The sequence below is a fragment of the Rhea pennata genome, chromosome 6 (genome assembly GCF_028389875.1).
Source record: "Rhea pennata isolate bPtePen1 chromosome 6, bPtePen1.pri, whole genome shotgun sequence".
In the NCBI taxonomy this organism is placed as follows: domain Eukaryota; kingdom Metazoa; phylum Chordata; class Aves; order Rheiformes; family Rheidae; genus Rhea; species Rhea pennata.
In genome coordinates this window covers 9,961,567-9,983,996 of record NC_084668.1, presented here as the reverse complement: position 1 = coordinate 9,983,996, position 22,430 = coordinate 9,961,567, and the positions used below count along the sequence as shown (strand labels likewise).

Genomic DNA, 22,430 nt, shown 5'->3' with positions numbered 1-22,430 from the left:
TTACACTGATTGGAGGAAACTGGTTGGTAAGAGGGGCCTGAAACCACACAAAGCAGTATTATTTCACTCTCCCCAGTTTAATCGGAACAGGCACAGGTCCAAAACAAATGACCAGCTGAATTCCCTGCAAGTGAAACACCAGACAAAAATGCAAGATTGCAGCAAGCATTTATGACAACAAGCCACAACAAGTGGCCAACATTTTGCATTTGCATCATTATTAACCAGATCTGCCAGATCTGATTCTTACATGTCCATCCCCATGAAAGGCTGATAGACTGTATTAGAGGCATACATTGTAAATCATAGAAAACAATGACAGTTTTCATCAGTGGTGAAAGAAAGGCAGATTGTACAGTGTGTTCATACTTGTTGCGCAATTTAACAATTTTTTGCACTTACATCACTTTAAAAAAGAAGTGAGGCCTGAACAATTTCAGCCCTTTCAAAAGCAGTGGGCCAAATTCCCTAGTAGCACGAAATGTCGCGTATCCGCCGAGATCAGTGGAGCTAGGCCAGTTCGGCTAAGAACTTGGCTTTGCACGTCAGTTCATTCTGCAGTGATTGCACTTGACATGCGGCGCAGAACAAGCATTTGTTTTTAAAGGAAAACAGTGGTGTCTTTCAGTGCTAACCCAGCCTATAAATTGTCTCGAATAGAGCTGGATTAACTGTCCTTAACTCAGACTCCTATGTATTAGTGTAAAGGGAGAGTAAGAAGTAGGGGGAAAACAGTCTTCCCTCTTTGGCCCTCTAATGGCAGATCTCACTACTTCAGACAAGAAATGACGGTCTGTAGAAAAAGGCAACTTTGCTTTTCATTAGAGCCTATAATTGAAATATGTGCTTAATATACTTGCAAGGGCTTCTGCCCCCACGTAAACCCCACGTAATCACATCCCCTCAACTGTAACTCATCACTACCAACCAGGGTCAGATCGCTAGCTTCTCATGGACTTCAAAAGGGCCGTGTCAACCTCAGTTTGAAGCTGCTAAAGCCATTTCCCTACAAATTCTCTGGTGGTCTTCCATGCTTACACTGGGGGATTCCTGGTCGCTGAGAAAAGAACTTGCACAACTGGCTTGCAGAAAAAGGGAAGCGGCACAACAAGGTCCAGTGACTGTGGCCAGTAGCGTCGAGCCTCTGGAGAGCATGTAAAGATCAGAGCAAGTCAAGTCAGCACATCGGTAAATCTCCCCTTTCCCGACTTGTTTCAAATCCTAGTATGAAAAATGCAAATGGCTATACGATCACTTTAGGTCTCTTGTCCTTTTTGCTCTTGCAACATTATGTAAAGTGTGGAAGCTTCTATAATTTTTATGCAGTCAAATAAGTTGCAACCATCAAACCCCTCCTTCTTTCCAATTCATTCCTTTTCCCTGAATAAACGCATGAAACAAACCTTGCCCTGTGGTTTGATTGAAAATAAACAAATAAATATCAGAAATCTAGGTTTATCTCTGATAACACAAGGCACACGTTGCACTAAGAGGATAGAAGTAGCTATGAATTTGGACACTGACGTATTTATAAATTCAGATTTCCTTTCAACAATATTCTATCGTATTTGCTTAAAAGGTACTATTTTAGGGTTTCTACCCCCAAAAAAGATCTTAAAAAGCAGACATTATGGCTATACATGTGGACTTGCCCTGGGAGCATCCCAGCATAGCTACAGTATATCAGGTTCCTTCCCTCAAAACACAGAGATTTTTAACTGCACAACTCAAAGCACCTGCTACCCGTGCAGAAAGTTAATCACTTGGAGCTCAGTCTGGAAACGTTGCATGAGGTATAGTTATAGCAGGTTAGTAATAGAACTTTCATATAACCTTCTCTTTCTCACTTGTCTGTTTTGTTCCCTTCATGCTACAGTTCTGGGCAGGTTAAAAAAAAAAATCCTCAGTGTGAAAGTACAACAGGAGCTGCTAATCTTTTGTACTTCAGAGACGAAGAGCAAGAAAGGAGAATCTTAAAAAATGGAAAACTGCACTTTAACCTGGATCTTGGTTCCCATCAGACCAAGAAAAGACCACTCTCCCCTGGAGCAGCTTTTAAGCATTCCGAGCACAAACTCCCAGTCTGCTGTCTGGAAAGCCCAAGCATTTGGTTTATCCTTTAATTTGAGGCTTTGTCATTTGACTGGGGGGGGGTAATCAGGACAAGGCTCTGGACCATGTTGCTCAAAACATGGCAACAGACACCAAAAATTCAAGCTGACTGTATGAAGCAATTAAAGTAGTGTTTACTATTCCATGACAGTTAACATGTTGGACTGACCTTTCATTTACGGTTTAGTACCGACCATTAAGCTGCAAAATTACTCATGCTTTGCATTTAGTACTGTCATCAAAACTAACAGCATTAGATAGCTATTCCCACTGCGAGACCCACGTTCCCTCTGCCCAGCTTTGGATGTACTTTCATACGCATTGTATTTCATATTTAAATCACTTCTATAGATTATACTCATCCGTTAACATTACCATCAGAAATTATTGGTAACACTGCTTTGAAATGTAAACGTCCAGGGTAATACAGGTGGTAAGATTACGCCGCTTCCTTACATGCTGGGAGAAATGAAAAGAGAAGGCTGTTACGCCCAAAGGTCCCCGCGGCGGATCCTAGCCAGATGGCAGAGGAGAATTACTGAAGTTAGAGAAGAAAACTTAAGTTTATTCTTCTTCTAGCTACTTACAGTAGCTACATTATAAAGTGAGGAGCAACATGCACTGCAGGAGAGCCTGGCAGCTGGAATATTCTCTCAGAAATGAGTTTTCCATGCAACACCCTCAGGCTGAACTTGAGCAGGAAGGACCTAGATTTTCCATCCCCAGGGCAGGGGCGAGCGCTCTCACGGAGAGGCTACAGAGGAAAGGGAGAGGCACCGCTTGCGTTTCTCATGTAAAAGTAACTTTGCCAGCGTGCTTTGGACTGAGCCTAGCACGACAGCTCGGCCACGGCTGCGCCCCTCCTTGACTGTGAAGGTCAGTTCTTCTGCAGAGACCCCGGGCGTGCACAGGACTACGCGTTTTGGCACCAGTTAGGCTGTTGGGTAGCGGGTTGCCCCATCACATCCTGCAACGCAGCTATGGGTCTTCCCATGCGGCCCTTGTGCCGTCCCCTGCTTTCACGCCATCTGTAGCTTTGGGACCTCCCCGGGCACACAACCTACCTACTGACGGGCCTCTCTCCCCACCCTTTCTTCAGCTCTGCCTGGAGCTATTTTCACTACCTATTTCTAAATCTTTCTTTTACATCTTTTTCAAGATGTACAGGCACTGTACATGGTCACTCAGTGAATACCTAACTTTTAGCAATACTGTCCGTTCATACCCAGACCTGAATATTAATAAATACAAATATCACAAAATGAGGATCCCTGTAATGAGTTTTTTCTTATTCATAGAGAATATATCTAAATCTTTATCTTCTGTATTGCAGCTAAATTTATCTTATTTTTCTGCAGCTCAAATATTCCTATTGCAGATTCAAAAGAGCAAGTTTTCAAAAGCAGCTCAGTAGGCTAATTATGTCAGAATCGCTGCTGATTTGATCTTGCCTGCTTCTTTTTTTTTTTTTTTACTATTTCTAGACAGGTGTTTTGTGCAACCAATATGCCAGCTCAATGGTCAAAATTATTAAGAGATTGTTGATAGAAGGCAGTCAGTGTATTTTAAAAATCAGTATCATTTCTTAAAAAAAAGAAACCTATCAAACAAGGTTGTAATTGTATTTAATGCACATTTTGCTTTTAACAGCAATTTGCAAGTTTAAACAGCATAGACCTTACAATGCTTAATTAGTGAAGAGGTTAGAGTGCTTATAAAGTTGTATCTAAAATATACTTATTCATTCTCTACTGAACAGTATTTTGAAGACAGTCTATTATTATAATAACACACTTTACAGTAGCAGCATGTTCACACCACTATAGTTAAGGCTGTGTCAGCATTCTCATCATGAACCTTTTTCAGTGTTTGAACATACCAGCCATAAAAATACATTGCAGGTTGAAAAAATATGGCATCCAAGAGCTCAGTCTTGCATCAACTTTAGTCAAAGAATAAAAAAATAAAAAGTATATTATAAAGGACTCCACCCAAGTGTTTTTTGGATGATTGCTGCCTTTGCACAATCTGCTCAAAATTTCAAAAATGAAATTTAAGACATTAGTTGACAGCACAGTCTAATCATGTCTACATGAATGCAAGTGCACAAGTGTTGTAAAGTGGGTGCCACAAATGCACAATAACCACTTCTCATATACTGCACATTTGAATATAAGTAAGTTTTGTTCTGTGTAAATATTTAGACAGGCAGGTTAAAGGAGTTCTGCCACCAAGTGAATAATAAAACCTACTCATCTCCAGTTGTATAAACTTATTGGTCACAATGAAATTAAATGTTTCCCGAGTCAGCACACTGGCTACAGAGGTACCACATTAACCCCTACAATTAGGATACGCAACACCGACATCTACACGTTTTCTGCCATTCATGCCGGGATAATTCAAGAGGGCCTCGCTACGCTGCCGAACAAGCTGAAACCATTCACTTCAGTGAAGCAGGCAGATCAGGGCAAATACTGGGAGGAAAGGGACCCAGCGGCTTCCCACGTGCAATGCCAGAACGCGTGTATCGAATCTCACCCTAAGCTCAAGCCCTGATGGTTTGTTGGTTTCATTAATAAAACCCTTTATTGCCATGTGGTTTGATTAAAAAAACCAAAAACCTCTACTCAGGGATCTACGGAAGCATGGTCTACCTCAGTTTAAAGGAAAGTGCATCTATAAGTGCTTTCTTGCTGAATTGTCATGAAACTGTAAAAAGCCTGTGAAATTCTGTGGAGTTGCAGAATCAAGTTCTTTGTACATCATACGCTTATTTGTTACTTTTAAGCTTCTCCAGCAAATGATTTGCAACTATCATTTTTGCTACATGCTTTTGGAAGCCCTCCACTGCATACTTCTCAGACTTAGAGATAAGCATGTAAGACTGAAAAAGAGTTCTCTATTTCAAGCTTTGTATACAATACATACACACATTTATTAATAAAAACTTATCTAAACATCTATTTGTTCTTTGGACCAACTCCAGTCTCCCTAGGTGACTGTAACATGTCTTATAAACCTTTCATGGAAGATTTAAAAAAACCCAGTAATTCGAGACAAAAGAATACATTAAAACAACATCAACACAGAGACAGAAGGGGGAAAACGGAGACAATTCCACCCCAAATTCACTGCTGGCACAGGTTCGCAGAGTCTTCTTCAAGTCTGCTTTCTGCCTTCTTGCACAAGGTCTTTTGTCTTACGATCTTAAAAGCAAGCTGCAAAGCCAACAGAGGAAAATCCATTTACACCTGCAAATATGGGTCAAACTTTAAAATCCTTATTCTCAGAAAGGGAATTGATTAGCACACAGCCTTCTTCAGCTCTGTCTTACCAGACTTCCTGTGCACAGGCACCTGTAAAATAGGGATAACAGTATTTATCCACTGCAGAAAGTTGCCATGAGAAATGCAATGAAGAGTGCCTGGACCATGGCCACAGCAATAAAAGCTACATCAGTACCTAAAATACAGCATCCAGACTTCTGCCAATCCCTGTGAACAGAGCACGTGTACACAACAGCTATCAAAATTTACATTGGTAAAAGGAAGGTTTATGTCAGTAAATGGTAGTCATCGGTTTAGTTTAGCAGAAAAAAAGTTTCATAATAACAACTCCCAGAGGATGGGTTTTTTTCTGTTTAAAGAAGGGGCCAACACAAGTTGGCTTAAGGGACTGTAGAAGAATGACCTGAATTATATCCTATTACTCAACACAGCAAGCAGTTTCAGAATCTGTCCACATCTGATGATGGTCCACATAAATCAATATCCAAGCTGTGCATACTGGGTGTTCTAGGGGAAAAAAAAGCACAAAGCATTTCCAGCCTCAGCGAAGTTTCCATTTCTGGGTTCTGTGATACGCGATACTGGCCACACAACACAGACAAAAGAAACGGTATGGCAATCACCCATACAATCCGTATTAAGTTTCTTTACCTACGATGTGATCAAAAAGAATAATACAGCATGTTAATAGGCAGAAGTCAGTTACTTACTGCATCAAGGCTCACTGTAATCCATGAATTTAATAAGGATATTACTAACTATCATCAACGAAAGATTTTCATTCCTAAATTTGAATTCCCTGTCTTTCACTGAACTATTAAGAACAAATTCTTCAAAATTTTCAAGATAAAGTGAAGCAGAAGGTTCAGCTACAGAAATGTAGTGCAAAGGTCAGTTTGGCACTGCAACATTACGGACAGACAAGAATTTATGGTAAACTCAGTTTAGCTTTGGAAAAAAACAATCCTATAATCAAACCAATATTGTCAAATGTATTGCATACTAGTGTAACTTCACAGTAATCAAAAATCAGACACGAAGGTTCCTATAGAAGCAGCAATCACAGATTGCAGTAAAGAATACTATTCAAGGGGGAAAAAATTGCATTTTGGCAATTTCAGTCAAGTGTTCCTTATGCTCTTCCAACAGTCATTTGTCAGATGTTTTCCTGTTTAGAAGGTGCACGTTGTTTCTCCTCAGTCCTCGTGAGACTTCTCTGCAATGACTTTGCATTCATACTGAAAAACAGAAGCAGACAAAAATACTTAATATTGATAATTTACAAAACTAGTAAGAAAGACCACTATGAAGAGGAATTGTCTACAAAGTGAGTGATAAAATACCTTCGTTTGCACTTTGCCCAGATTAGTTCTGTGCACTCAACATTGGCTCCAATTTCTGTCTCCCTAAGCAGCAGAAACTGCAGTACAGACTTTGGGGTTACCCTGACTTCTCCCCAAACGTGGAATTCTTATTTAGCTCTTGGTTTTGAAAGGACTGAAAGCAATTAGAAGTGTACAAACAGAGCGAAGTGACAGGCTGTGCTCTGATTAGCGGTACTGATGGTTCACTGACTAGATCAACAAGCACTGAACTGGACTTCATCTTGCTCCACATCCACAAGTCAACTAGTTGGTATATATAAGAAGGAATGACATGCAGATTAAAACTTTTACTAGAAGGCAGCCAACTCCCCTTTCCCAACTTACCATTGCCAGTTGCCTGCCAATATTGCCCATAGTTATTCCACCAGCAAAAAATATACACGGCAGCCAGGAACGAACATAAAGGAAATCTGGAGATGTGTATCTGGAAAAGACCACGTATTCTTGAGCTCAACCGTGTGTAATACATAAAACAGAGTACTCCAACCGCAGGGGAAAAATTCGTAAATTTAAGTACGAGGACATCTGAATTAAAAAAGCCACATATTATAGACATTTAAATACTTACAGTAAATAACAAAGGAGGCTTCCTATTGATTCTAATCACATTTATTAAACTACAAAAAGCATGTTATGATGTTAGTAAGGCAGCAATTTATTGAAGTAAATAAATTCCAGCTGAAAGTCTCACTATTAAAAACACATAAAATCTTTTATCAATAGTCCAATTTATTTTAAACTCAAAATTAAGCACTGGCAACTTTGAAAAATCACATCAGATTCTATCCTTTTGATTACTCTGAATTTACGTTATAGTTTCAAGAGAACATCATTTAACCTTGAAGGAGTAAATACTTACTGATAAACTCCATTGTAGACCAGAAGCTGTGACACCAGTGTAGCCAGGAAAGCAATTCCTATTCCAAGACCAAAGCCACTTCGTGATCTATCAAATGTCCACCACAGCCCAATTGATAGGGCTGCTAATGTGAGAGACAACTGGATATTATTGGCAAAGTCCACTTTCTGTGTTGCTTGTTAAGGATAAGCTTGGAAATATCAAATATAGGTAAAAAGCAGCGATTTCTTCACTCTATCGTTATTTTGGCATAAGATAGCATGTCCTCCCATAAAAAAAATACAACACTATATAATTAATACAACTATCATGTATAAGGGGCTAGGCCTTTTAAGCATTATGAGTGTAACGGGAAACTAAAGACTTAAGATTTTATTTCATGTTTACAGAGTCTTAGCACTGTACAAGAGCACAGACTATACACCTATTGAACAGAATACAAGAGTTTTCGACAGACATACAATGCACATTTTGCTATTCAGAAAAAAGGACATTACATCCTCACTTGCTCCCTTATTACACTAAGCATGAAATCTTAAATCTAGCATTAAACTGTTCCAAACTCCAGGGATCTACTGAAATAAGATATTTGTTGAAGTTAAATAACGTACTTGACTTCCTATTATGTCTTTTTTTAATCTACATGCCAGTTTACATTCAGCAAAACATTAATAATTTTAACATTTTCTATAAAACAAAGTGTAAATAATGTTACTGTGAACTCATATAAATCAACATTGTAATCAGCTCTATCAGCTCAGAGGTAAAACTTTGAAGTCATTCCAGACATCTTTGTAGTGCTTCTCTCTTCAAAATGCTGTAGAAATACTAACTCATCCTCACAACTCCATTTCAAAGCATGTTATTAAAAAGGTGGCTGTAAAGTATCGTAAGCTTGAAAGTTGATTTGTGGGATGACAACATAAAAGCACAGCTTACAGAACAGCTATGGTCCAAGTTGGTGAGCACCACAGGACCAGGCTAATGACAAGGAGAGAGCAAGGCTTGTCAGAGACAGTGAGGAGGACTCTGAACCTTGACAGCTCTAGCTCCTCTGGCCATACTGGGTGTCATTTCCTGTAGGAACAAAAATAAAAACTAACAAAGAAACCCAAAGTCCAAGCCATGCCAATGAAAATTCAGCCAGCTCTCACATCTTTCACTGAAGGAATTTTTCTTCAGCTATTTTTCTTCAGCTAGAAACAAGGAGATTCAGCAGCATACAATCAGGGATTTCTTAGTGCTCTCTCCACAAATTTTCTGCTAGCTGCTTTGGAACTGCTATTAAAGGCAATGAGACTTCTAGAGATACTGAGTATTTTTAATCAGCTCATCAGAACTCAGTTTTCACAGACAGATACTGGCTTTGCCTAACAGAGGAAGCCCTACCTGAAGACACAAGCACTGAAGCTCACAAGGGTGCCAGTGAGATGTGTCAGCCCACATGGGAAACTCCCTGCAACCCGGCATGCCTCGAGGACTATTAGCTGCTTAAGAGAGAAGGAATGCTGGTTTCAAACACAGTTGTGCAAGGATGTACATAAACATGTACACTCTTTAAGAGAAAGATCATGTACTATAACATACTGACTGACTTCTAATTCTCTTACTGAATGACCACAGGAAAGGTAACTACTCTCTCAGCATCAAGGCCTCAATTTGTAGCATGGGGTAACAACACTTACTAGCCTTGTAAAATGCTTTGGGTAGTCCTGAGTAATAGCCGCTCCTCACTTTCTGCATTCTTTGCAAAGCACGTATGTTCCCCTGACCATCTCAAGACGGCTTCAACCTGTATCTACAGTGTCAAATGAACACTGACTTTTGAAATGTATTAAAGCACTTTTTTGTAATATATAACATGTAAATATTTCCCCACAGTTGTTTTAATTAATCAAAACAAATAAAAAGTTAAAGGAAAATACCAATACTGAGATGTTTCTAATTAAAAGATTTTTCAGAACCAACCGGTGTGATACTTATTACCTTCAGTATTGCTACTATCATTTAACACTAACACATATTTTGTGCAAAAATGCTGCACATTGTATTCTTAACAACACTGCATTAAGAGCAAGTATGTAGGCTTTGTTTTATCGGAAACGTATTTGTTACTGACAATTTCTTTAGAATATAGGATACAGCACTGGCATGATTTATACCCACAAAGACTGCTACACATCGCATTACACTGGACCATTCTCTCTTAAATTTATGTGGTTCTCCCAGATGTCTGTCCATGCATGGGTACAATAACCCAATCGCAGCTGTGGAAACATGAAAGAAAAAAGCCCCAAAAGTTAAAGAACTGGCAACATTTAGCTAGAATGAAGACTAGATTTTGACAATAATTATAACTAGCAAAACAGGTATTGTAAGCATAAATATAACCATAGAAAATACACATTGTAATAGAACAGGAATTTTGAACACAATTTTGTTATTAAAATTTTTTGTTATTACAAATAAGTACTGTAAAATTGTTCAGCAGCATCTTCAATCACAGCAGCAGTGACCTGACAGAATTACCAAAACTGAGATAATTTGAACTAAGGGTGGAGGATCAAATAGTTCTGCTCAACAGAATTTACAGTCTCACAATTTAGTTCAAAAAGAGCAGTAATAGGTTGCAAGTTGGCACTTTTGAAAATCTCACGTCTTAAACATAAATGTTAAGCTAATTACAAAACAAAAACACTACAAAAAGGGCAGTGTGATTTATAATGTCAATATTTTTTGTCTTCTGTTGCAAGCAGTTTTCATTTGGATAATGCTTTTCTTTCCTTCACTGCTACTGTAAAGACTCGCACAAAAGAAGGTAAGCCAAGAGTCCACAGAAGCTGTTGAATAAGAAAAGCAAATTGGACTTTCAACCCCAGGGAAGTATTATGCACTTTGAACATTTCTTGATAAATGTATTCTATACTGTAGCTGCAGCTAAGATGACTGTTACCAACACAGCTGAGGGATAAAAGGTTGCTCGGTGTTAAACTGGTGCTGTAGGAGTAAAGCAGAGATTGAGTATTCAGCATGGGCTCCAATACCCTCAGTTTGGCATGCTGTTGGGGGATACGTTATGGCAAACACTTTTTATTCTGCCAGAGAGGAACCTGATCTCCAGGATTTAGGAAAATAAACCATCAGTAAAGCAGGAGGGGAAAAAAAAATGTTTGAGCAATTTTCTTGCCAAAGGCACTGGGCCAAACTGATGACTAATATGACTGACAAATGAAAGGTCTTCTCAGAAAGCTACCTCGACTGACACTGATTACAAATATGTAAAATACCTTATTCTGTTCATAACAACAAACCACACCTCAGAGAAATGCTCATGCTAGTTGCAGGGAGGCTGTGCAAGCATGTATGGTAAAACAATCTGTGAATTATCAACATTTAGCCAGAGACGTTCCTTGTATGCGTGTTAGCTGAGGGGAGAAGGAAGGAAGAGGGGAAAGACTGGTAAGGGAAAAGAAATAACTCAAACTGCTCAACAGGTGTCATTCCTACTGGAGAAAGACAACTTAATATCTTTAAGTCAGGTGGAGAGTAGTGCAAATACTTCGCAGGTGACTCACTACGTTTTACAAACAATATTCACTCATTCCATCAAAATTATCAGCCCAGCAGAACCAGAAAGACCCCAAAGGCTCTTCTGAGACGGTGACAAAGCCTAATCTTATGATTTCACAATACACAGTTGCAGACATAATGTTATCAAATGTTCTCAAAAAGAAAGCATAAGGTGTAACCTGACTTTATTATACAAACTTTAAGTGTTGCTGATGCAAGTTGAGATTCTGTCACTTCAACACCCAGAGAAACTATGAAAAGGAAATAGCAAGTGGTACCATTAAAACAGTGTGTGAATATGGTTTTAACAGAATAGCAAAAGTATTACTGGTCCTTAAATCTCTTTTTAAGTAGGTTACCCTTCTCACATTATAAGTTTCATCTTCATAACAACAACTATTTTCCTAGTAATAACTACAGACGCTCTCTAAGAATCGGAACACCAAAATCATTCCTAAACAGAATTATAAAGAAAAGCTGTTAACCAAGCCCTGTCACAAATATGATAGTGTTCAAATCAAACTTTTATATAAAGATCAAACCTTTGCCAGATTGCTTGTCAAGACAACCAATTTAAGTGGAAAAAATACAGCAAATGCCGGATACAATCAATGAATAATCCCCAATCTCAGCAAGAGAACTGAAAGAGGACTAAGAGCAACTAGCAGATGAAGTAGCTACGTAACCGTGATCATAAATGCCAAATGCATTTCCACAGTATAAAACTGACCATTTCAGAGAGGTATTTAGAGGGTTTCCTTTCAAATTAAGCTGCTCTAAGGTATCGGTGGTGTAATATTTCAACAAGGTATCTAAAAGAAAGTAGATGATTTGAAAAAAATAAGCTTAAATATTACCATCACCAAGACAGTGATGTCAAACCAAACCTAGTTGAATGACTCTAACACCCACAAAAGCGGGTGTTCTCAACCATATTAAAACTGATCTCCAGGAAGATGCTGCCTTTACTATAAAGGTTCACTAAAGCAGAATCCTCCAGTATTAGCTGCTAGGAAAACTCCCTTAGTAAAATGTAAAATTGACCCATGTGGTTGGTGATCTTCAGAGCCATGCACAAAGCCTAATTCCATCAGAATTTTAACACAGAAGAGCCCTCTTGATATTAAAAGATGAAGAAAGAGGGAAAAATATATTTCTTGTCACCTACAGCAGACATCTCATGTAAAATCACACACACACAATCCTCAACTCCTTACAAGGTCACAGGAGAAATGGAGCACATTCACATCATCCAACTTGAGGCATGGATTTAATTGAGGTGCTCTGTTCTGTAACATGCTTTCTACAACTGCAAACTGCATATTGGGCCTTAACTCCTTGAGATACAGTCAAGTCTCTGTTCTTTGCAGAACTACGGCTAAACCTCAGACTGGACTGAGGAACAAACGGAAAGCTGAACTACAAAATGGAGCATTGCTCAACATGGTTCACTCACACAAACAGGGTACTGTGTACTGCACAATCCAACGCATCCAGGCTATTTTCAATAGCACACTCCCATAATCTAGCATCAAGGTCACAAGTGGCACCACTGCTTAAGAGTTGTTAAACCTGTACTCTAATCCAGAAGAAAAAGCAAAGGCTAGACTATGATAACACCACTACATAATAACAAGCTAGCAGAACAAAAATGTTTGGACATGCGCATGCATATTTGTGTCTACGTGGAGAGATGAGAAAGGGACATAATACCTAGGAAAGGGTAGTGTTGCTGGAAGAGGAATTTACGTCTTCTGTGCATTTTATATAAAGTTTTCATAACTACCTTTCGACGCTTTCATCTCCACACCAGGCATACTCACATGACTGAACTTACCTGAAGCTGTGCCACAGCAAGGTGGTACCCACCAAGCTGAGGAGAAGATGCTTGTGATCACATCAGGGGGGAAGAGAGTAACATTTCTCTGGATCTGAAGCAAGTTTAATACTAATGCAAGGAATACGCCAATAAAAAACAGCACTATTCCACGAATTACCAAATTCATGCCATGACTGGTTACTGATGAAATGTATGGACCACACTTTTTTGGTAAGGTTGGCATTGCATCATTTTCTGCCATGACTTCTTATGTTCTCAGAGACATCCAGGATTCACTTGTAATCAGTATTTTGACTCTCTTCAATTAGGAGATACCCAAACCCTGAAAAATAATAAAACAAAGCTGAAATAATGCAGATGTAAGAAACATTAAGTACATTTCTCTTAAATAAATTGAAGATCGGATTATGGATAAAAATTACGGATATTTTCTTTGGAATTTTCAGAAGATACAGTTAGCCCTAAAGAAATAAAAATTTCACCAGAACCAACCATAGTCACAGAAATGCCTTCCATGAAAAAATAGGTTTACTAGAGGTTTACTAGAAAACAGAGACGGAGGAAACAAGTGACATTGGAGAGCTTGGAATTTGAAACTATACAGAAGAAGAAATAAAACTGATATCAGAAGGAAGAAAGGCTTGTTTCACAGTAGTAATAAATGTTGATTTTATCCTCTCCTTAAGGCAACAACAAGAGATTACGTAATTCAGAAGCAAGTAAACAGCCTTTAGTTTCAAGGCAGCCACAGAGATTCAGAAATCTTTCTTCTTCAAGAGAAGCCAGAAAACATTTCTCACTGGAAAGTGAAATTTGAGAAATATTTTTCAGGGTGGAATCAGAATTTCAACAGTCTCATAGCTCATCAATTTTTGTAATCCCAGATAAGAGCAAATAATTATGCAAAGCAGAGAAATAGTCTCAACGCAGAGAAATGCTTACCAAAGTAACATACATTCTGTGAAAATTATCCCACATTATTACAAACTATGATTTTAATCAAGTATAAAAATCCGAACACACAGGGAAAAAGGAGCTCCACGTACCCATGTACCTGATACCTTCCTGCATGAGTAACTTTGCAGGCACTCTATGAATGGCAGAGATCCCACCCCAACCACTTAAAAAAATAAAAATCCTGTCAATCAGAAGTCTTGTTATACATGGATTCAGTGTCACATTCATGTATAACAACAATTTTGATCGACAGCTTAGTCACCTGGAACTTTGAAGAAAAAATGGACATTGTTTTTAAATTTGAAACTGCCAACTGGTAGGGGCTTTTGTTAACTCTTACTTATAGCCACACAGAGGAAAGGGGAGCCGCAATAGCGCATACTTCCCCCTTCAGCTCAGACTTTAGTAGATCTAGTGGAAGCTCTCCGAAGGCATAATGGCAGTAGGAATGAAGCCGTACTCCTGCAGCATATGCAAAAGAAATGCCAAAAGCGAAGTTAAATACATCCAGGCTAGCTACCGTTAACTGCCCAGAAGACATGTTGCCACTCTGTGGCCTCTTCCATCAATGGTCACTCAGAAATCCCTACAGCAGAAAAAGTCCCAAGAGGCAAAACAAAAGCAAAAACTGTTACCGTACACAACTTCTCACTGGCAGTTTGGGGAGGCAGCAAAATCCTCCAGAGAATACAGGATCTTTTCTATCTGGTTGCTTCGGAGCATTATTTGCAATTACGAACACATCTGGAGGGCAACTGTGGTGTTTGGCTTCTTAGCCAGCTTCCTGACTCACACTGAACCCTGAGATGTCTGCAGTAGACCTGATGCTGGGAATGCAACAAATTTCCCTCAAGCAAGATGGAGATGCTCCAGATTTTTTTTCCCCTTTCTCAGGAGGGCGTGGTGGCAGATCTTGGATAATATATTTAGCCTCCAGCAAAGAAAGTATGGAATTACAAATAAATTACAATTTCAGCTGAGAATTGCCCTGTCCTTTGGGGTTTTGCTCACTAGTTGATGACAGAGACACTAAAAACTTACAGGGAAAGTCTTTTAAGTATACAGCATCAGAGACCGTACATCATGATCGTAAATGAACTTTACAGCAATACTGGACTTAACAGGAGTTTTTAAACACTAAGTCTAGCCCCCACTGCTTCTACTGGTAGGCTGTTCTAAAACATCACTGACCTAACGCTCAGAAATCATCATTTGCATCATCCAGCACTTCCAACTTCATCACATTAGTGTAAACAGTTCTTTTCTCTCATTAACACTGCCACAGACAGCAGTTATACTGCTTCTTAGCCTTCGTTTTCCTAGGAAAACCAGCTGCATTCTTAATTTGACTTTCCATTTAGTTTATCATCCTAACAGTTCCTGGTGCTTCCTGAAGTCTGAATGACATTTTTTTTTTAGTATTCATAACCAGAGCTGATGTATACAACTCCAGGTTCAGTTCTCATGACCTTGTACAAAAAAATTCATATTTTTGTATCTCCATTTAAATGAGCTCTTCTGCTGCACCCCGGGATGACATCTGCTTCTTTTCACTGTCATAAAGTGGTTGCTCACATCCTGTGATCCATTACTACATTCAAGCCTTTCTTCTTTCCTCCTAGTGAATTCCTTGCTCCTTGGTTCCAGTCCTCAACCTTGCATGTTGAGTTTTATCCCACATGTATTATTCCAGTGCCCAACGTCATTCAATTTTTCCATAGGGTATCTCAGTTACTTTGGCCTTGAGAAGGGTTCTCAACTTTGGGCGATCAGCAAACATCATGTCTACAATTCTACTTTGTGCACCCAAGTCATCAATTAAAATATTCAACAAGATGAGCCCAAGTCCCAATCTTTGAGGAAATCTATTAATAAACTTCCCTGCAGCCATTATTTCCCCATTTTAGACCATCTCTTGGTATCTCCTCCAGAAGAATTACAAGAAGGAGAGGCTTGTTAATTACAACAATTTCCAACTTAATTAAGAATTCTCAACTGTCTCATGCGGCACTACGTAAGATGTTTTACTGCCATAAACACAGACAAGATCTTAAGCATCTTCTTTGCCTAGAAATGGTGGTTATCAATTAAAAGTACAAGTTTATTCTGGCATAAACCAGTTTCAGTGTATAAAAACTGCATTTACTCAACTTTTCATTTGTTTAATGTTAGTCAGCAAATATATATGACACTTAATTATGAAAATCAAAATATAACAGGACTTTTCTATTCTAGGAAATCGCTTACTGCAGCTGCAAGTCATTCGAGTCACTGCAGATACCAGCAACAGATCTTTACTACTAGGTAAACAGCCTTTCCAGAACAAGGATGCTTAGTGTGTATACATGAGTGAATGTGTTTGTAATAAGTAATGCCAGATCTTAAATTAGTAGTATGATGCAGTGGTTTCTGTCCTGGTCTCCTGTCACAGACATATGGCTACTGTTTGCTTTATTAGAGTTTCCTGATTTTCTCTGCTGATTGGCTCAGAAACCATTTGGTATGTTAAGAACAGAAATTGAGGAACACAACAAGGCAACAGCTGAGCAAAACTAATATAAAGATTCTTAGGACAGCCTTAGGATGCCTTAGGTAACTGCTTGCGCATCAAAGGTATTTACTATTGCCTCCTGTAATGAAGATGGAAGTTAAGATTTCTAAAGAAGGCATCAGCTCCTTGTTCTGGACTGGGAGGCGAAAGTGCCTGCAGATCGGTAACAGACCGTCTCCCCTTTTACCCCTTATGTTTTATTTTGGGTTTCTATTTGGACGGGAACAGTCCGTGCTTTGAACCATCGTTACTGCTGAGCCCTCATCTCTTGAGAATGAATATTCAAAGCCGCAAGGACACAGAGAAAGCCACAGGTGCGGCACTTTTCTCAGAGTCTCCACTTCGCTTTCCCTCCCGCGTGACACACTGCTCGTGTAACCGCACCACGGCCAGGCAATCCCCGCAGCGCCGGCGGCGAGGCCTGGCGCGGGGCTGCCACGCCGGCCCGCCGCGGCCCCCCGCCGCTTCCCCGCCCCCTCCGCGCCTCGACCCCTCCCGCAGACGCTCCCTGCGTTCACCGGGACCTCTCTGCTGTGTGCGGTCCACCGCATTTAGCTTCTCGCGTGGTGCAGACGCGTTAGGAAGAAGTGGAAGCGGAGTGTGTGTGTGTGTGGGGGGGGGGGAGGTTTATTCGAGCAGACCCCGGCGGGAGGCCCCGCCAGGCCCCGCCGCGGCTCCCCGCCCCGGCCCCGGCGCCGCGCCGCTCGCCGCGGCCCGCTCGGGAGCGGGGGGGCCGAGGCCGCCGCCGCCGCCGCGGGGCCCGGTGCCGGCGGCTGCCGCCCCGTCGCCGCGGCGCTCGCCGAGCGGGGAGGGGGGGGAAGCGGCGGCCTGTGGCGGCGGCGGCGGCTCGGGGCCCGCCCTGCCCCGCGGAGGGGCCGCGAGGGGCCGCTCCCCCCCGCCGCCTCCCCGGCCCACGCCCGCCCGCCGCCGCCCCGCACTCACTCGGCCTCCGCCATCTTCTGCCCGCCCGCGCCAGTCTCCGCCTCGCGCAGCCTCCGCAGCGCCCGGCGGCGCCGCCGCGCCGAGCAGGTGACGGGGGCGGCCGCGGGGCCGGCTGCGCGCAAAGCGCGGCCTGGCGCTGCGGATCGCCGCGGCCCCCGCCCGCCCGGCAGCGGGCAGCGCGCAGCGGCCGCGCCGGGGCCGCGCCGGCCCCGCGGCCGAGCAGCGCCGGCGGCGGGGAGAGGGCGGGAGGAAGGAGGGGGAAGCGCGGGGCTGCGGCGCGGCCTTCGCACGGAGCGGCCGTTCCGCGCGGGCGGAGCCGGCGCCCGCCGCTGCCCGCCTGGTGGCCTCCTCGTCCCCAAATTCACGTATTTTTTAATTTTCCCAAACTACCCGTTTATCTCCGCCGCGTGCTCTTTCAGAGTCTTATTTCACTCTTTGGTGTTCCGTGTCAGCGCACTAGGTTCAACGCGGCTTTTCTGTGAAATAACCCCAAACTCGTCTGCCTTGCAAGCGTAAAAGGCGCGGGTGAGGAAGGGGGGCGGAAGGGGTCACGGCGCGGAGCTAACCCGTGCGGGGCTCGCAGAGCACGGAGGAGAGGGGGACTGCCCCTCCCCGGCTCCCAGAGGGAAGGGGGAAGAGCAAAAATGCAACGTGAGTGGTGCAAAACTGGTTTGAAGCATGCTGATAAAAGTGCACGTAAAGACTAAATAATACAAAATTCAGGAAGTTTCTGTTTAAACAGTACACCACTGTTCTTTGGGATTTGTTCTCAAATAAGCAGATAGTCTTTGTGTAACTTGCTCTTGCCTCCAGCTTAGTTGGTTTTAGTTACATGCAGTTGTGCAATAAATACTGCTGGCAAATTTCAGTAACAGAAGCAGACATTACCTCCTGCAAGATGAAGCACTAGTTTCTCAGCTAAAAGTGCTAATAGCCTCAGTCCTGCACTCTTGAACGCCTGATTCTGCAAACACTTTCACATGTGCTTAGCTTGATTGATTCGGGCAAAAATGACACAGGTCATTACTCCAGAAACCACGTTTTCATCACCAGTTTGTGGCCTCTTGGGGAAAAGGTACAACATGAAGCACAAAACAGTTTGCTTTAAACTTCCCTAACATGAAGTAAAGGCCTGACGATAAAAAATAACATTTGTTGTATATATTCGTGATTGCAGGGGACATAGGGGAATAATAATACTATATTCATGTTACTGTTCTTCCATTAATGAACTTTCTTCTCATTCCACAGATATTAAATACAATTTATTAACAATATTTGCACATGGCGTTCACTCAAGCAGAGTATTTAATTGCAAAGATTTGCTAGACCTTTCCATATTACAGATTCCAGTCCTAGTGATTAAGTGGAGATCCTATTACAATTCCCGGAATAATGATTGGATAGCATGAAAATTGTTACTGTATTTGCTATGGTGGCATCTCTAGTGATAACTGTGTTTTCATTGTGCTGATGCAGATACATGGTGAAAAGCAGTGTCACATAACAAACTCACAAGATGATATATATGTCTGTAATAGACATTTTAAGACCAGATTTACAGTAGAAAAAAACTCATTGCTGTTTAGATGAGCAATGAATACATTTTCAAATCATTAAAGCTCATTTTTTTTTCTAACAGAAAAAAATTCTTAGTAGATCCTACTGAGCTAGTTGTTTTGTCAGCAGTTTAGTTACTTTTCCATATCTGAGCTCCAAAATTTGGATCCAGAAAGACAAAACATTTTACTAATTAAATAAAATGCCCTTCCCTGATGTCAGATAAATGCCTTTGGACAGCTATGTGTCTGACGCAAAGCACTGCTGCCTTTTCTGTTTGTGGCTCAAAGATCAGGTCAGTCCATGAGGGAAAGCCTTAAAGCAGAAACTTTGTATACCCAAAGTATGTTTATCAGGGGAGAGTATGTCCTGAGTGAATGAAGACTGCAAATGATTGGTAGATCTTTCCTTCTCTAGACATACATATAGTCAGGTAGTGCTTTATCTAGAAATAAAATCAAGTTATTTATAGTTTGGTCTGCTGTTGTGTTTGGTACTATAAAATTACGAGCTTAATTTATATAAAAAGAATTAAACTGGTCATAACACAAATATTAGCTATATTAGTAGTAAATTGATATTAAAGCTAATATGAGAGAAAATAAATAACTAAGGCTGGTGCAAGTCAGTGCAACTCCAAGGACTTTGTTGGCATTGCCAATTTACACCAGCTAGAGACCTAGTCCATATGTCTATCTGGTTATATCATCCATCCTAGAGGGTACCATATTATATTGGAGAAAAAAAGGAGAAGCATGAAGGAAAAGTATAGAAAAACGTACCTGAATTGGAAATTACAGAAATAAATAGATCAGAAAATGGTTACGTAGAAAAAGAATACAGACATCTGGCCTGTAGGGAATTGTCACTTACTCTGACTTTGGAATTGCTATGAAACTTAGTGAGAAAAGCATATTTTTTTGGAGAGCAACACAGGCTTGTTTCAATATACTGGCTGTGGAACAAGACAGGACAGATTATTCTGGACTTAAGTTTTGTGGGATAAATATTTCTCTGGATATGATACACATGACGTGAAAAGTTGTTTAATACAAATCAGAAAAGCCTAGAGCAGCCACACGCTTACAGAAGACAGGGAATTAGTCTCACATCCATAACAGCAGCTTTTCAAACCGCTACTTTGTCAAGGCCTTCACGCTCCACTGTTTGGTTGAGGCAAGGCCGGTCTGCCTATGTGCAGGTGTGTTTATGGCAAGACAGTGAATGAAGGAAAAGAAGACGATGGATGGATGGTTAGATGGATGGATGGATAGAGAGAAGTAAAGAGATGAGAGGAAGTTAGGCAGGAAAACCTAAGATCTGAGTCTTTGTGCGGTGATCTATGATAAGATGACCAGGGTGTTTCTGGCCTTCTGTAGGCCTTCTGTAGAAGTCTGGAGGTGATTCCTGTAGGACTTCCATAGATTATACAGACAAGGATAGCCTCAGGCCAAGACTTGTTCTGTTCCCAGGCATAGCTTTCTTGTATGGCGTAGTACACAGAAGGCATTCAGTACAAGAAAACCCTCTGCGTAGCAGTCTCTTCTTCTCAGGGATTAGGCCAAGTTTGCTTTCTGTTAGGTATGTGAATGAATGTTTGTAGACAACACTGTCCCGCCTGTGTATCCAGGATATCTATGGCATCCCTTAAACAGGGAGCTCTGCGTGCGGACTGTGCTGAAGTATGGCTGATGACAGACAGTAGTTTCCCAACAAGCAATGCTTCCTTATCCCAAATTCTGGACAACTACATTAATAGCAGCAAGTACTGCTGTTATTTGAGGTCTTTAGCTACTATTGTAAAAATGTTGTAAATTATAGGATTTTTATATCAAAATATTTTTCAGGAATATAAATTTCCTTCAAAGCCTTCTTGGAAGTTCTCCATCCATACAGGAGGCTTTTGGAAGGCCCTCAGAAAAAAAAAGAATTATAGAACTGGGCACATTTTCCTCAAATGTCTTTGAGCTGAGGTTGTTGTCTTACCTCTTTCATTAGCAGCAGAAGAAGGTGTAGTAACCATCACAGTCAGCACACATCTAGGTCACTGGCAAAGACTAGAATGGCTGACAAGTCTCCCAGCACATGGGAATCTTGTTAGGCACCAAGGGGCACCGCATTGCGAATGATGCGGGGGACTTGGTATGAGAAAAGCACACGGTGGAGAAGCTCTATAAAATTGATTTTCCAACAGGGTTGGCATTTTAGAGAAGAACAGAAAAAGAAACCGTAGCAATGTGAAATCATCACATACATTTGAGAAAGGTTGTATATTTGAAAAAGGCTTGTGCTTATATGAGGTTAGCAACGGGATACACAGTTCTGGGGCTGATATGAAAGGCATTTTTTGTTTGCTTTATTTATTTACCGCTTGTGAAAGATGCTGGGTTGTCAGTTCCAGAGGCTAAAGTCCTTTATTTATTTACTGAGAGGTGCTTCATGGGCAATTGCAGCACTCTGCCAGCGTGGCTCAGCCCTGATCCACTTTCCCCCCTCATTCAGTACTTACTAAAGTAGATACCTAGGGTAGTTGGCAAATACTGCCAACGAGGGTCGTGGTTTCTGAGATACAGACTGCAGCCCTGTCAGAAGTTTACCAAGACAACCTCATTGCATCACGTGCCAAAGAGCCACAAATAACTGTCATTCAGAAGGAATACGAGGTTTAAAAAACGATATTGAAAATGTGAGGTAATCACCACCACATTAGAATATATCCAAGCGTGGGATTTGGAAATGAAAGACTTCCTATGGTATTTTATAGTGCCATATGACATCTCGATTCAATAGACAGCCTAAACAAAACCAAATAGCTTGGACACTGAACTTCACCAGAGCATATTTTTTTAAAAAAAGGAATTCTTGTGGGAGTGTGGATGGACTAAAACGAGTACAGTAAGAAAGTTGAAAATACATGGAGGATGCATCTGAATGTGTTTCCTAACAGTCCTAGGGTGTACGTCTGTGTGTCATAAGTGTGTTACTTGCTAAGAGCTATAATAAGGTCAGTGTGGATGAGAGAATGGTGTAAGAAATGCAGACAGAAAAACTGCAGTGTCTGAGAGTGAAAGCAGTCTTGCACAGGAAGTTAATATTTCTGAACTCAATTAAAATATTTAAAATATATGTCGTGCTGAAAATAGAAGAAAAAGGGTTTCTCTATTAATATATTTAAGATTTTGGAGTTCACAAATTCTCTACAGCCTGAAATTCGATCTTTCCCTCTCTCCTTCTCTCCTTCTCTCTTTCTTTCTCTCTCTCTCCCTTTCATTTCACTTGTGGCATCTGAGATCCACAAATAAGCAAGATTCTGGGAAATGCATTTGAAAAACACCAATAAAATACCATGAGACTTGGCATATAG

The 22,430-nt window shown here is 41.0% G+C and overlaps 1 protein-coding gene across 4 annotated transcripts; it reads right to left on the bottom strand.

The window, feature by feature from the left end:
* Positions 1 to 3,720: 3,720 nt before the first annotated feature.
* Positions 3,721 to 17,558, bottom strand: INSIG2 (insulin induced gene 2). 4 transcript variants are annotated; one of them, XM_062579068.1, is made up of 6 exons: positions 17,507 to 17,558; positions 13,054 to 13,378; positions 9,789 to 9,913; positions 7,647 to 7,813; positions 7,112 to 7,211; positions 3,721 to 6,640 (listed from the first exon to the last, which is right to left on the bottom strand). In XM_062579068.1, exons 2-6 carry the CDS (start codon positions 13,295 to 13,297, stop codon positions 6,599 to 6,601), a joined length of 678 nt encoding a protein of 225 aa, XP_062435052.1. In that variant the 5' UTR covers positions 13,298 to 13,378; positions 17,507 to 17,558; the 3' UTR covers positions 3,721 to 6,598. The 4 variants fall into 4 exon arrangements, with proteins under 4 accessions (XP_062435052.1, XP_062435053.1, XP_062435051.1 ...); XM_062579069.1 differs by lacking the exon at positions 17,507 to 17,558 and adding an exon at positions 17,089 to 17,174; XM_062579067.1 differs by lacking the exon at positions 17,507 to 17,558 and adding an exon at positions 17,083 to 17,162.
* Between the last annotated feature and the right edge of the window lie 4,872 nt (positions 17,559 to 22,430).